Genomic DNA, 17763 nt, shown 5'->3' with positions numbered 1-17763 from the left:
CAATCTCCGTAACATAATAATAAACCATCCACATTATCATTCGTTAGTTAAAGCTAGAGATGTCAATCCACTGCATCCACCCCTGTCGCACTTCCGCATCTGTGGTGGAAGGTGGCCGAGCTACAGCGTTGTTTGTCAGACCATGAGACTCCCATCTGCGGTGGAAGGTGGCCGAGCTACAGCGTTGTTTGTCAGACCATGAGACTCCCATCTGCGGTGGAAGGTGGCCGAGCTACAGCGGTGTTTGTCAGACCATGAGACTCCCATCTGCGGTGGAAGGTGGCCGAGCTACAGCGGTGTTTGTCAGACCATGAGACTCCCATCTGCGGTGGAAGGTGGCCGAGCTACAGCGTTGTTTGTCAGACCATGAGACACCCATCTGCGGTAGAAGGTGGCCGAGCTACAGCGTTGTTTGTCAGACCATGAGACTCCCATCTGCGGTGGAAGGTGGCCGAGCTACAGCGGTGTTTGTCAGACCATGAGACATCCTGAAAATCGGTCTTCCCACAAAATTGTCTGTAGCGTCCGAACGGTTTGGCCTACAAACTATTAAAAGGGGAGACTCTCACGAACACGATGGTGGTCTTCGTTTTGCTCTACGACCCCCACAAGCTCATTGAGACTCGTCTGAAATCAGTACCGTCGATGTGACACTTGTATTATCCAAACCATTTGGGGTACAAACTAATGTGACCCCACTGTGGAAAGGGGAGATTATCACAAACACCTTGACTGGAAAACCCTGACTGAATAACCCTGACCCCTGATAACTCTGACTGGATAACCCTGACCCTGGATAACCCTGACCCTGGATAACCCTGACCCTGGATAACCCTGACCCTGGATAACCCTGATTGAATAACCCTGACCCTGGATATCCCTGACCCTGGATAACCCTGACCCTGGATATCCCTGACCCTGGATAACCCTGACTGAATAACCCTGACCATGGATAACCCTGACCCTGGATAACCCTGACCCTGGATATCCCTGACCCTGGATAACCCTGACTGAATAACCCTGACCTTGGATAACCCTGACCCTGGATAACCCTGACCTTGGATAACCCTGACCCTGGATAACCCTGACCTTGGATAACCCTGACCCTGGATAACCCTGACCCTGGATAACCCTGACCCTGGATAACTCTGACCCTGGATAACCCTGACCTTGGATAACCCTGACCATGGATAACCCTGACCCTGGATAACTCTGACCCTGGATAACCCTGACCTTGGATAACCCTGACCCTGGATAACCCTGACCCTGGATAACTCTGACCCTGGATAAATCTGACCCTGGATAACTCTGACCCTGGATAACCCTGACCCTGGATAACTCTGACCCTGGATAACCCTGACCCTGGATAACCCTGACCCTGGATAACCCTGACCCTGGATAACCCTGACCCTGGATAACCCTGACCCTGGATAACCCTGACCCTGGATATCCCTGACCCTGGATATCCCTGACCCTGGATAACCCTGACCTTGGATAACCCTGACCTTGGATAACCCTGATATCCCTCTTTTATTTATTTTTTTTTTTTTTTTACATGACCCTGGATAACCCTGACCTTGGATAACCCTGACTCTTGAACAACATATGCTTCAGAAATCAAGCCCCTTTTTTTAAATTTTTTTTTATTTTTTTTACATGTATCTTAGTGTGATGTGATTGATAACATAAGAGCTACTACTGTATATAACTACAACCTACTAAACTACTAATAATATAAATGAAAATGATGATAACAAATGAATCATCAGCAGATAGTGCTGTTACATTGTTCCAATAAGGGCGTGCTCCATGGGGTCCTACCGCTTCAAGCTCCGCCTCCATCAGCAGATAGTGCTGTTACATTGTTCCAATAAGGGCGTGCTCCATGGGGTCCTACCGCTTCAAGCTCCGCCTCCAATGACAGAGCTCAATACGCCGTCCTCATTCATACCGGTTAGAATACACAGACACGGTATACACGGGATGCGGCTGCGCCCTATCACAGACGGACGGGCTGTTGGTTTGTTTTGACGTCTTTTAAATCCAGTTAACAACTGCTTTTTTTACTGGGACGTTAATAGGAATTCGTGGTTTACCTGGTCTTGATTCCCGTTTTGAGAAGAAAGAGTGCGGATGGAACTTCTCTCATCTTGACGTCAGCTCGGGAGTGGAAGTCATCTGGAATTACATATTCCGCCTCAGCGCTACTGTGGTACCTGGAATCTAAGATTAGAAGAGTTTTGTGGAGGATAATTTATTTTAAATGGATTCTTTCTTCGTAAAGGTAAGATAAAAGTCTAAACAAAGTATTTTGAGGCATTGTAGCAGCTCCGAAACGTTGTTTAATTTCAAAGTGACTGCATGAACCGGGAGCGTCTTTGTTACATCTTTACGAGCAGTGAGCACTTTTTATGTCGCGTAGGTTTTGTATTGTGTTTACAGCGGTCCTCTCCTGCTGCAAATGAAAAACAAACAATAATTGGTTATTTCGCACGTAAAGGGTGAGACGCTAGCATATGGTTTACAGTACTTTATGCAGCAGGATATGTATAGCCTAGTAGTAAGTAATAGCAGTAGCAGCAATGGGACACAACCAGACACAATAGGCATTCTGAGCTCTGCTTGGGCTGGGATAGCTGAACGGCTGAGCTCTGGACTGGGCTGGGATAGCTGGACGGTTGAGCTCTGGGCTGGGATAGCTGGACGGTTGAGCTCTGGGCTGGGATAGCTGGACGGTTGAGCTCTGGGCTGGGATAGCTAGACTGCTGAGCTCTGCTCTGGGCTGGGATAGCTGGACGGCTGAGCTCTGCTTGGGCTGGGATAGCTGGACGGCTGAGCTCTGCTTGGGCTTGGATAGCTGGACGGCTGAGCTCTGCTCTGGGCTGGGATAGCTGGACGGCTGAGCTCTGGACTGGGCTGGGATAGCTGGACGGTTGAGCTCTGGACTGGGCTGAGCTCTGGGCTGGGATAGCTGAATGGCTGAGCTCTGGACTGGGCTGGGATAGCTGAACGGCTGAGCTCTGGGCTGGGCTGGGATAGCTGGACGGTTGAGCTCTGGACTGGGCTGGGATAGCTGGACGGCTGAGCTCTGGGCTGGGATAGCTGAATGGCTGAGCTCTGGACTGGGCTGGGATAGCTGGACGGCTGAGCTCTGCTCTGGGCTGGGATAGCTGGACAGTTGAGCTCTGGACTGGGCTGGGATAGCTGGACAGTTGAGCTCTGGACTGGGCTGGGATAGCTGGACGGTTGAGCTCTGGACTGGGCTGGGATAGCTGGACGGCTGAGCTCTGGGCTGGGATAGCTGAATGGCTGAGCTCTGAACTGGGATAGCTGGACGGTTGAGCTCTGGGCTGGGATAGCTGGACGGTTGAGCTCTGGGCTGGGATAGCTGAACGGCTGAGCTCTGGACTGGGCTGGGATAGCTGGACGGCTGAGCTCTGGACTGGGCTGGGATAGCTGGACGGTTGAGCTCTGGGCTGGGATAGCTGAACGGTTGAGCTCTGCTTGGGCTTGGATAGCTAGACTGCTGAGCTCTGCTCTGGGCTGGGATAGCTGGACGGCTGAGCTCTGGACTGGGCTGGGATAGATGAACGGCTGAGCTCTGCTTGGGCTGGGATAGCTGGACGGCTGAGCTCTGGGCTGGGCTGGGATAGCTGAACGGCTGAGCTCTGGGCTGGGCTGGGATAGCTGGACGGCTGAGCTCTGGACTGGGCTGGGATAGCTGGACGGTTGAGCTCTGGACTTGGCTGGGATAGCTGGACGGTTGAGCTCTGGGCTGGGATAGCTGGACGGTTGAGCTCTGGGCTGGGATAGCTGGACGGTTGAGCTCTGGGCTGGGATAGCTGGACGGTTGAGCTCTGGGCTGGGATAGCTGGACGGTTGAGCTCTGGGCTGGGATAGCTGGATGGTTGAGCTCTGGGCTGGGATAGCTGGACGGCTGAGCTCTGCTTGGGCTTGGATAGCTGGACGGCTGAGCTCTGCCCTGGGCTGGGTTAGCTGGACGGCTGAGCTCTGCTCTGGGCTGGGATAGCTGGACGGCTGAGCTCTGCTCTGGGCTGGGATAGCTGGACGGCTGAGCTCTGCCCTGGGCTGGGTTAGCTGGACGGCTGAGCTCTGGGCTGGGATAGCTCAACTCCTGAGCTCTGGGCTGGGATAGCTGGACGGCTGAGCTCTGGGCTGGGATAGCTCGGCCGCTGAGCTAGCCCGGCCGCTGAGCTCTGCTTGGGCTGGGATAGCTCGACTGCTGAGCTCTGCTTGGGCTGGGATAGCTCGACTGCTGAGCTCTGCTTGGGCTGGGATGGCTCGACGGCTGAGCTCTGGGCTGGGATAGCTCGACGGCTGAGCTCTGGGCTGGGATAGCTCGATGGCTGAGCTCTGGGCTGGGATAGCTCGACTGCTGAGCTCTGGGCTGGGATAGCTCGACTGCTGAGCTCTGGGCTGGGATAGCTCGACTGCTGAGCTCTGGGCTGGGATAGCTCGACCGCTGAGCTCTGCTTGGGCTGGGATTGCTCGACTGCTGAGCTATGGGCTGGGATAGCTCAATTGCAGGATGCAGCTGGACTGCCTGTCCCTGGGAAAGGACCATTTAAAACAAGTTTACTACATTTCCACGTTACACACTTCTAAATGTCTGTTGTTTAACGCACAAGGAGGAGCCTCCTATCTTAAGTCCAGCCCTGTTGATCTCATCAGCACATAGACCAGGCAGTCTATCTCATGGTGAATGATAACATCACCTTCCCCATGGTCCATCAACCTTCTAATGGCATACATTGTTACCAATAACTCGTAGAGGCATAAGCCTACCTATGTCATAAGGCATGAAAGGAGCCCACCCAGCCCGACATGGGAAACACAGAGAGAATGTATCTGAAGTCTACCCTTTGAACCCTGACAAAAACCAGAGTCCTGATCTCTTTCCCCTATGCATTTCCTGCCAGGGTGTGATGTGTCATGTCTAAGTACACACTCACGACCCCTGTGATGTCATCATGAGGGCGCTATATTGTTAAACTCCTCCCTTCTCACTCGTTGTCCCATTCTTGTCTACCACCCCACCCCTCTACCCCTTACCCTTGCTCCCCGTGGCCCAGTGTCAGCACTGAGACCAAGGTCTCTTTATTTAGACAGGGAGTCAATGCTGAGACCAGGGTCTCTTTATTTAGACAGGGAGTCAATGCTGAGACCAAGGTCTCTTTATTTAGACAGGGAGTCAATGCTGAGACCAGGGTCTCTTTATTTAGACAGGGAGTCAATGCTGAGACCAAGGTCTCTTTATTTAGACAGAGAGTCAATGCTGAGACAAAGGTCTCTTTATTTAGACAGGGAGTCAATGCTGAGACCAGGGTCTCTTTATTTAGACAGGGAGTCAATACTGAGACAAAGGTCTAATTATTTAGACAGGGAGTCAATGCTGAGACCAGGGTCTCTTTATTTAGACAGGGAGTCAATGCTGAGACCAAGGTATCGTTATTTTAACAGGGAGTCAATGCTGAGACCAAAGTCTATTTATTTAGACAGGGAGTCAATGCTGAGACCAAGGTGTCTTTATTTAGACAGGGAGTAAATGCTGAGACCAAGGTCTATTTATTTAGACAGGGAGTCAATGCTGAGACCAAGGTCTCGTTATTTTAACAGGGACTCAATGCTGAGACCAAGGTCTCGTTATTTTATACACATCAATATACACATCACTATATATACATCTATATACATCACTATATACACATCACTATATACACATCACTATATATACATCACTATATACACATCACTATATACACATCACTATATACACATCACTATATATACATCACTATATACACATCACTATATATACATCACTATATATACATCACTATATACACATCACTATATATACATCACTATATACATCACTATATATACATCACTATATACATCACTATATATACATCACTATATATACATCACTATATACACATCACTATATATACACATCACTATATATACACATCACTATATATACACATCACTATATATACATCACTATATATACATCACTATATACATCACTATATATACATCACTATATACATCACTATATATACATCACTATATATACATCACTATATATACATCACTATATACACATCACTATATATACATCACTATATACACATCACTATATACATCACTATATACACATCAATATATACACATCACTATATATACATCACTATATATACATCACTATATATACACATCACTATATATACACATCACTATATATACACATCACTATATACACATCACTATATACATCACTATATACATCACTATATATACATCACTATATACACATCACTATATACACATCACTATATACACATCACTATATACACATCACTATATACACATCACTATATACATCACTATATACACATCACTATATACACATCACTATATACACATCAATATATACACATCACTATATATACATCACTATATATACATCACTATATATACATCACTATATATACACATCACTATATATACATCACTATATACACATCACTATATATACATCACTATATATACACATCACTATATATACACATCACTATATATACACATCACTATATACATCACTATATACATCACTATATATACATCACTATATACACATCACTATATATACATCACTATATACACATCACTATATATACATCACTATATACACATCACTATATATACATCACTATATATACATCACTATATATACATCACTATACACATCACTATACACATCACTATATACACATCACTATATATACATCACTATATATACATCACTATATATACACATCACTATATATACATCACTATATATACATCACTATATACACATCACTATATACACATCACTATATACACATCACTATATATATCACTATATACACATCACTATATACACATCACTATATACATCACTATATATACATCACTATATACACATCACTATATATACATCACTATATACACATCACTATATATACATCACTATATATACATCACTATATATACATCACTATATATATACATCACTATATATATACATCACTATATACATCACTATATATACACATCACTATATATACATCACTATATATACACATCACTATATATACATCACTATATACATCACTATATACATCACTATATACATCACTATATATACATCACTATATACATCACTATATATACATCACTATATATACATCACTATATACATCACTATATACATCACTATATATACATCACTATATATACATCACTATATATACATCACTATATACATCACTATATACATCACTATATACACATCACTATATATACATCACTATATACATCACTATATATACATCACTATATATACATCACTATATACATCACTATATACATCACTATATATACATCACTATATATACATCACTATATATACATCACTATATACATCACTATATACATCACTATATACATCACTATATATACATCACTATATATACATCACTATATATACATCACTATATACACATCACTATATACATCACTATATATACATCACTATATATACATCACTATATACACATCACTATATACACATCACTATATATACATCACTATATATACATCACTACATATACATCACTATATATACATCTATATACACATCACTATATACACATGACTATATATACATCACTACATACATCACTATATATACATCACTATATATACATCACTATATATACATCACTATATATACATCTATATACACATCACTATATACACATCACTATATATACATCACTACATACATCACTATATACACATCACTACATACATCACTATATACATCACTATATACATCACTATATACATCACTATATACACATCACTATATACATCACTATACACATCACTATATATACATCACTATATACATCACTATATACACATCACTATATATACATCACTATACACATCACTATATACACATCACTATATACACATCACTATATACACATCACTATATATACATCACTATATACACATCACTATATATACATCACTATATACACATCACTATATACATCACTATATACACATCACTATATACACATCACTATACACATCACTATATATACATCACTATACACATCACTATACACATCACTATACACACATCACTATATACACATCACTATATACACATCACTATATACATCACTATATATACATCACTATATATACATCACTATATATACATCTCTATATACATCACTATATACATCACTATATACACATCACTATATACACATCACTATATACACATCACTATATACATCACTATATATACACATCACTATATACATCACTATATACATCACTATATACATCACTATACACATCACTATACACATCACTATATACATCACTATATATACACATCACTATATACACATCACTATATACACATCACTATATACACATCACTATATATACATCACTATATACATCACTATATATACATCACTACATACACATCACTATATATACATCACTATATATACATCACTATATACACATCACTATATACACATCACTATATACATCACTACATACTATACACATCATATATACATCACTATATACACATCACTATATATACATCACTATATATACATCACTATATATACATCACTATATACATCACTATATACATCACTATATATACATCACTATATACATCACTATATATACATCACTATATATACATCACTATATATACATCACTATATACATCACTATATACATCACTATATATACATCACTATATACACATCACTATATACACATCACTATATATACATCACTATATATACATCACTATATACACATCACTATATATACATCACTATATATACACATCACTATATATACACATCACTATATACACATCACTATATATACAACTATATACACATCACTATATATACAACTATATACACATCACTATATACACATCACTATATACACATCACTATATATACACATCACTATATATACACATCACTATATATACATCACTATATACATCACTATATACACATCACTATATACACATCACTATATACACATCACTACATACATCACTATATACACATCACTACATACATCACTACATACATCACTAGATACACATCAATATATTTTTTTTATTTTACCTTTATTTTACTAGGCAAGTCAGTTAAGAACAAATTCTTATTTTCAATGACGGCCTAGGAACAGTGGGTAAACTGCCTGTTCAGGGGCAGAACGACAGATTTTGTACCTTGTCAGCTCGGGGATTTGAACTTGCAACCTTTCGGTTACTAGTCCAATGCTCTAACCACTAGGCTACCCTGCCGCCCCATATATACATCACTATATACACATCACTATATACATCATTATACACATCAATATAAGCATCACTATATACATCACTATATATACATCACTATATACACATCAATATATACATCACTATATACACATCAATATATACATCACTATATACACATCAATATATACATCACTATATACACATCAATATATACATCACTATATACACATCAATATATACATCACTATATATACATCACTATATACACATCAATATAAGCATCACTATACATCAATATGCACCATGCACATTCATATACACATCAATAATGTTACATGTTTTGGTTTTTCCATTTAGGTTTTGAATAGCTCGTTAGCACGTAGGGTGCACTGGTCTGCGTCACCTCGTTAGTCAGTATGTGTTACACCTGTGCAGGTTGCCATCTCGTTAGTGTGAAGGTGTTTCACCTGTACTGGCCCGGGTACTATTTAAGAGTGGCTGGTCCAGAATAGATCAAATTCTGTCTGGAAGTGGTTCAGCAAAAAGCACTGGCTGAGTAGCGTGAGTGTGCCTAATGAGGTTTTCATCTGTCAGGATGTGTGTACGCAGAGAGACCAGAACACAAGGGAAGAGGCCCCTGTTCACATAAATCTCTCGTCACCTCAAATACACCCACCCAGAAGAACAGGATGCTCCAGAACAGGACAGCAGTACCTGGCAATGGACATGCCAGGAGTGAGTTAGTGAGTGGTGAGTGGACAGGACTCGGTGTGTTTATCTGGTGACTCCAGCTAATGAGTTTTAGGGTTAGGATTCAGCCTTTGGGACTGAGAGGATGTGTTAGAGAGTAAGGACAGGACCCAACTGGCTGTCTCCCTTTGGAAGCACCACACAGAGAGGATGTGTTAGAGAGTAAGGACAGAACCCAACTGGCTGTCTCCCTAGGAAGCACCACACAGATGCACATTAAAGGGTTCAAACGATCATCAACAAAAACCTTGATCACCAGACACACGTTTTACTGTAAAATCTAGATCAACAGACTCACTAATAATACTTTTAATTTTAATCCTCCCTTCCAATGGGTCTCTGTGAGGGAGTTAGTGTCATCCTCCCTTCCAATGGGTCTCTGTGAGGGAGTTAGTGTCATCCTCCCTTCCAATGGGTCTCTGTGAGGGAGTTAGTGTCATCCTCCCTTCCAATGGGTCTCTGTGAGGGAGTTAGTATCATCCTCCCTTCCAATGGGTCTCTGTGAGGGAGTTAGTGTCATTCTCCCTTCCAATGGGTCTCTGTGAGGGAGTTAGTGTCATCCTCCCTTCCAATGGGTCTCTGTGAGGGAGTTAGTGTCATCCTCCCTTCCAATGGGTCTCTGTGAGGGAGTTAATGTCATCCTCCCTTCCAATGGGTCTCTGTGAGGGAGTTAGTATCATCCTCCCTTCCAATGGGTCTCTGTGAGGGAGTTAGTATCATCCTCCCTTCCAATGGGTCTCTGTGAGGGAGTTAGTGTCATCCTCCCTTCCAATGGGTCTCTGTGAGGGAGTTAGTGTCATCCTCCCTTCCAATGGGTCTCTGTGAGGGAGTTAGTGTCATCCTCCCTTCCAATGGGTCTCTGTGAGGGAGTTAGTGTCATCCTCCTTCCAATGGGTCTCTGTGAGGGAGTTAGTGTCATCCTCCCTTCCAATGGGTCTCTGTGAGGGAGTTAATGTCATCCTCCCTTCCAATGGGTCTCTGTGAGGGAGTTAGTATCATCCTCCCTTCCAATGGGTCTCTGTGAGGGAGTTAGTGTCATCCTCCCTTCCAATGGGTCTCTGTGAGGGAGTTAATGTAATCCTCCCTTCCAATGGGTCTCTGTGAGGGAGTTAGTATCATCCTCCCTTCCAATGGGTCTCTGTGAGGGAGTTAGTGTCATCCTCCCTTCCAATGGGTCTCTGTGAGGGAGTTAGTGTCATCCTCCCTTCCAATGGGTCTCTGTGAGGGAGTTAGTGTCATCCTCCCTTCCAATGGGTCTCTGTGAGGGAGTTAGTGTCATCCTCCCTTCCAATGGGTCTCTGTGAGGGAGTTAGTATCATCCTCCCTTCCAATGGGTCTCTGTGAGGGAGTTAGTGTCATTCTCCCTTCCAATGGGTCTCTGTGAGGGAGTTAGTGTCATCCTCCCTTCCAATGGGTCTCTGTGAGGGAGTTAGTGTCATCCTCCCTTCCAATGGGTCTCTGTGAGGGAGTTAATGTCATCCTCCCTTCCAATGGGTCTCTGTGAGGGAGTTAGTATCATCCTCCCTTCCAATGGGTCTCTGTGAGGGAGTTAGTATCATCCTCCCTTCCAATGGGTCTCTGTGAGGGAGTTAGTGTCATCCTCCCTTCCAATGGGTCTCTGTGAGGGAGTTAATGTAATCCTCCCTTCCAATGGGTCTCTGTGAGGGAGTTAGTATCATCCTCCCTTCCAATGGGTCTCTGTGAGGGAGTTAGTGTCATCCTCCCTTCCAATGGGTCTCTGTGAGGGAGTTAGTGTCATCCTCCCTTCCAATGGGTCTCTGTGAGGGAGTTAGTGTCATCCTCCCTTCCAATGGGTCTCTGAGAGGGAGTTAGTATCATCCTCCCTTCACTTACCACTGTCCAAAAACTGGTTAAATCAACATTGTTTCTACGTCATTTAAATTAAATAAAAAAGTAATGTGATGACGTTGAATCAACGTGGAAAACTGGTTGGATTTGCAACAAGGGGAATGTTGCCTTTTTCTCACCCAACTTTTAACCTCGATCCAATGACATGACCTTTTTTGTTGAATTCACGTTAGTTGACAACTCAACCAAATGTAAATCAAAACTCAGATGCAATTAAATCCAGTCTGGTTGTTTAACAGGGTATGTTAGGGTTATCACACTGGTTATCACACCGGTTGTCACACTGGTTATCACACCGATTGTCACACCGGTTGTCACACCGGTTGTCACACCGGCTGTCACACCGGTTATCACACCGATTGTCACACCGGTTATCACACCGGTTATCACACCGATTGTCACACCGCTTGTCACACCGGTTATCACACCGGTTGTCACACCGATTGTCACCCCGATTATCACACTGGTTATCACACCGATTGTCACACCGCTTGTCACACCGACTGTCACACCGGTTATCACACCGATTGTCACCCCCCGGTTATCACACTGATTGTCGCACCGGTTGTCACACCGGTTATCACACCGGTTATCACACTGATTGTCGCACCGGTTATCACACCGGTTATCACACCGATTGTCACACCGGTTATCACACCGGTAATCACACCGCTAGTCACACCGGTTATCACACCGGTTATCACACCGATTGTCACCCCCCGGTTATCACACTGATTGTCGCACCGGTTGTCACACCGATTATCACACGGATTGTCGCACCGGTTATCACACCGGTTGTCACACCGATTGTCACACCGGTTATCACACCGATTGTCACACCGGTTATCACACCGGTAATCACACCGATTGTCACACCGGTTATCACACCGATTGTCACACCGGTTATCACACCGGTAATCACACCGCTAGTCACACCAGTTGTCATGCTGGTTGTGTTGCTGTGTAGATCAGTAATGTTTGTGCTGTCACATCATCTTGTGTACAGATACACTATATATACAAAAGTATGTGGACACCCCTTCAAATTAGTAGATTCGGCTATTTCAGCCACACCCATGGCTGACAGGAAAATAAAATTGAGCGCACAGCCATGCAATCTCCATAGACAAACATTGGCAGTAGAATGGCCCTTACTGAAGAGCTCAGTGACGTTCAACGTGGCACCGTCAGAGGATGCCACCTTTCCAACAAGTCAGTTCGTCAAATTTCTGCCCTGCTAGAGCTGCCCCCTTGTCAACAGTAAGTGCTGTTATTATGAAGTGAAAACGTCTAGTAGCAACAAAGGCTCAGCCCCAAAGTGTTGATTCAGGACGTCTGAACGTCAAAGAGAGTCCTTTAATCATCCAATCAAAGCTCTGTGGAATCAGGTTGTATTAGATCAACGTTATTGGCTGGAGAAAGGAGAGTAGAAGTTCAAGGTTGATTACATCTGACCTCTGTTACGTGATGTTCCCACATCCTCTGGTGTCAGAGGAGACTACCCTCCTCCCTCCTGGGAGGAGCCAGATGGGAGGAGGAGCTAGATGGGAGGAGCCAGATGATGAGCGTGTCTGGGTTTGAGCCAGATGTTGGGAGGAGCCAGATGATGAGCGTGTCTGAGTTTGTACTGCTGGAACGCGGCCCATGTGCTCCCTCGATGGTGAAACAGGAAGCTATTTGGTCAGCAGTACAAAATACACAGACCCATGCATACTACTAACACACCATAACATACCCACTATGCACACGAAAACAGCTCTGAGGGCATCACACTTAATATGTTGTGAAATTTGTTATCAATGTATTGTAATGGTTTTTAAAATGTATAACTGCTTTAATGTTGCTGGACCCCAGGAAGAGTAGCTGATGCCTTGGCTAATGGGGATCCATAATAAACCCCAGGAAGAGTAGCTGCTGCCTTGGCTAATGGGGATCCATAATAAACCCCAGGAATAGTAGCTGCTGCCTTGGCTAATGGGGATCCATAATAAACCCCAGGAAGCGTAGCTGCTGCCTTGGCAGGAACTAATGGGGATCCATAATAAACCCCATGAAGAGTAGCTGCTGCCTTGGCAGGAACTGGATCCATAATAAACCCCAGCAAGAGTAGCTGCTGTCTTGGCAGGAACTGGATCCATAATAAACCCCAGCAAGAGTAGCTGCTGTCTTGGCAGGAACTGGATCCATAATAAACCCCAGCAAGAGTAGCTGCTGTCTTGGCAGGAACTAATGGGGATCCATAATAAACCCCAGGAAGAGTAGCTGCTGCCTTGGCAGGAACTAATGGGGATCCATAATAAACCCCAGCAAGAGTAGCTGCTGTCTTGGCAGGAACTAATGGGGATCCATAATAAACCCCAGGAAGAGTAGCTGCTGCCTTGGCAGGAACTAATGGGGATCCATAATAAACCCCAGGAAGAGTAGCTGCTGTCTTGGCAGGAACTAATGGGGATCCATAATAAACCCCAGGAAGAGTAGCTGCTGTCTTGGCAGGAACTAATGGGGATCCATAATAAACCCCAGGAAGAGTAGCTGCTGTCTTGGCAGGAACTATCCATAATAAACCCCAGGAAGAGTAGCTGCTAATGGGGATCCATAATAAACCCCAGCAAGAGTAGCTGCTGTCTTGGCAGGAACTAATGGGGATCCATAATAAACCCCAGGAAGAGTAGCTGCTGTCTTGGCAGGAACTAATGGGGATCCATAATAAACCCCAGGAAGAGTAGCTGCTGTCTTGGCAGGAACTAATGGGGATCCATAGGAAATACAAATATATTATTGTTGAGTTGCGACTGTCACGGAAAAGAAGAGGCCCAGCCAGACATTTCGCAATATTTCAAAATACAATCACTGGAAAACATATTTTGGAAAGCAAATGGCTATTGCTCTAAAGAGAAGACAATGGAAAGACTCTTTTAGTTATCAAAATTCTCAACTTAATTGAGCAAACAACAGTACATCTTATTTCTTAATAGCACCAGTACAGCCTATAGCCAATCATGTTGAAGGGGAGGACATGTTGAAGGGGAGGACATGTTGAAGGGGAGGACATGTTGAAGGGGAGGACATGTTGAAGGGGAGGACATGTTGAAGAGGAGGACATGTTGAAGGGGAGGACATGTTGAAGGGGAGGACATGTTGAAGGGGAGGATGGAGGACATGTTGAAGGGGGGGACATGTTGAAGGGGAGGACATGTTGAATGGGAGGACATGTTGAAGGGGATGACATGTTGAAGGGGATGACATGTTGAAGGGGAGGACATGTTGAAGAGGAGGACATGTTGAAGGGGAGGACATGTTGAAGGGGAGGACATGTTGAAGGGAGGACATGTTGAAGGGGAGGATATGTTGAAGGGGGGACATGTTGAAGGGGGGACATGTTGAAGGGGGGGACATGTTGAAGGGGAGGACATGTTGAAGAGGTGGATATGTTGAAGGGGAGGACATGTTGAAGGGGAGGACATGTTGAAGGGGAGGACATGTTGAAGGGGTGGACATTGAATAATTAGTATGTGAATAAATATACAGAATGTCGTCATGTTCCTCAAGGTGTGTCATATATGTACGTTGAAAACATTGTACGTTGAAAACACTGTTTGTGTTTGGGTGTCCATAGCATTGCCTAAAGACGAAGAGCTGTGAGTGGATCAGTGGTTCACCAATCAGAGCCTTGATGGGCTTGGCAACAGTAACAAGGGTGTGTGTGTAGAGAAACTAGGGTGTGTGTGCCTTGGGGAAAAAAAAGGAGAATGTTTATTTGTGACCATCAATCCTGACCCTTAGATTCCAGGTCATGACCATCCCTCTCCGTTTCGTTCACCCTGTTCACCCTGTTCACCCTGTTGGCCCTGTTGGCCCTGTTGGCCCTGTTGGCCCTGTTGGCCCTGTTGGCCCTGTTGGCCCTGTTCGCCCTGTTCACCCTGTTGGCCCTGTTCACCCTGTTGGCCCTGTTCACCCTGTTGACCCTGTTCTCCCTGTTGGCCCTGTTGGCCCTGTTGGCCCTGTTCTCCCTGTTCTCCCTGTTCTCCCTGTTGGCCCTGTTGGCCCTGTTCTCCCTGTTGGCCCTGTTGGCCCTGTTCAACCTGTTTGCCCTGTTCAACCTGTTGGCCCTGTTGGCTACAAGCTTGGCACACCTATATTTGGGGAGTTTCTCCAATTCTTCTCTGCAGATCTTTTCAAGTTCTGTCAGGTTGGATGGGGAGCGTTGCTGCACAGCTATTTTCAGGTCTCTCCAGACATGTTCGACCGGGTTCAAGTCTGGGCTCTGGCTGGGCCACTCAAGGACATTCAGAGACGTGTCCCGATGCCACTCCTGCGTTCTCTTGGCTGTGTGCTTAGTGTCGTTGTCCTGTTGGAAGGTGAACCTTCGCCCCAGTCTGAGATCCTGAACACTCGGGAGAAAGTTTTCAACAAGGATCTCTCTGTAATTTGCTCTGTTCATCTTTGCCTCGATCCTGACTAGTCTCCGTGCCGCTGAAAAACACCCCCACAGTATGATGCTGCCACCACCGTGCTTCACAGTAGGGATGGTGGCAGGTTTCCTCCAGATGTGACACTTGGCATTCAGGCCAATCAGTCTTGGTTTCATCAAAACAGGGAATCTTGTTTCTCATGGTCTGAGAGTCTTTAAGTGGCTTTTGGCAAACTCCAAGTGGGCTGTCATGTTCCTTTTTACTGAGGAGTTGCTTCCATCTGGCCACTCTACCATAAAGGTCTAATTGGTAGATTACTGCAGAGATGGTTGTCCTTCTGGAATGTTCTCCCATCTCGGCTTCTTGGTCACCTCCCTGACCAAGTCCCTTCTCCCCCGATTTCTCAGTTTGGCCGGGCGGCCAGCTCTCTCAAAACATGTCTTGGTGGTTCCAAACTTCTTCCATTTAAGAATGATGTGTTCTTGGGGACCTTCAATGCTGCAGATATGTTTTGGTACTAGGTCTGTGCCTCGACACAATCCCGTCTCTGACAATTCAGAGACAGGATTATACATTTGCAATAAGTTAAGGGGTCTGAATACTTTCCGAAGACAGTTCCCTGTCTTTGAAGTAGGAACCTGGAAATCTGGGTTGAAGCTGTGATAGACTCCGCAGGCTTTTGTTAAATGAGTAACCTGATAAAGCCTAGCCCACTCCCTGGTCTGACTGGTGACATTTATTTATCTTGTTCTCTTTTTCTTCTCTCTTTGTCTCTCTCTCTCTCTCTCTCTCTGTCTCTGTCTCTCTCTCTCTCTGTCTCTCTCTCTCTCTCTCTCTGTCTCTCTCTCTCTCTCTGTCTCTCTCTCTCTCTCTCTCTCTCTCTCTGTCTCTCTGTCTCTCTCTCTCTCTCTCTCTCTCTCTCTCTCTCTCTCTCTCTCTCTCTGTCTCTCTCTCTCTCTCTCTCTCTCTCTGTCTCTCTCTGTCTCTCTCTCTCTCTCTCTCTCTCTCTCTCTCTGTCTCTCTGTCTCTCTGTCTCTCTCTCTCTCTCTCTCTCTCTCTCTCTCTCTCTGTCTCTCTCTCTCTCTCTCTCTCTCTCTGTCTCTCTCTGTCTCTCTGTCTCTCTCTCTCTCTCTCTCTCTCTCTCTCTCTCTCTCTCTCTCTCTCTCTCTCTCTCTCTCTCTCTCTCTCTCTCTCTCTCTCTCTCTCTCTCTCTCTCTCTGTCTCTCTCTCTCTCTCTCTCTCTCTCTCTCTCTCTCTCTCTCTCTCTCTCTCTCTTTCTCTTTCTCTTTCTCTTTCTCTTCT

At 44.3% G+C, this 17763-nt stretch overlaps 1 protein-coding gene across 1 annotated transcript in view; it reads left to right on the top strand.

The window, feature by feature from the left end:
* Window positions 1–1957: 1957 nt before the first annotated feature.
* Window positions 1958–17763, top strand: part of LOC115127140 (unconventional myosin-X-like) — a 322940-nt gene continuing 307134 nt past the window's right edge. The window contains exon 1 of the mRNA XM_065016386.1: window positions 1958–2284. Within this exon, the coding sequence (XP_064872458.1) occupies window positions 2264–2284 (21 nt within the window). The 5' untranslated portion in view covers window positions 1958–2263. The remainder of the gene's footprint in view (window positions 2285–17763) is intronic.

This window comes from Oncorhynchus nerka, linkage group LG3 (assembly GCF_034236695.1).
Source record: "Oncorhynchus nerka isolate Pitt River linkage group LG3, Oner_Uvic_2.0, whole genome shotgun sequence".
In the NCBI taxonomy this organism is placed as follows: domain Eukaryota; kingdom Metazoa; phylum Chordata; class Actinopteri; order Salmoniformes; family Salmonidae; genus Oncorhynchus; species Oncorhynchus nerka.
This window is presented reverse-complemented; position numbering and strand designations above follow the sequence as displayed.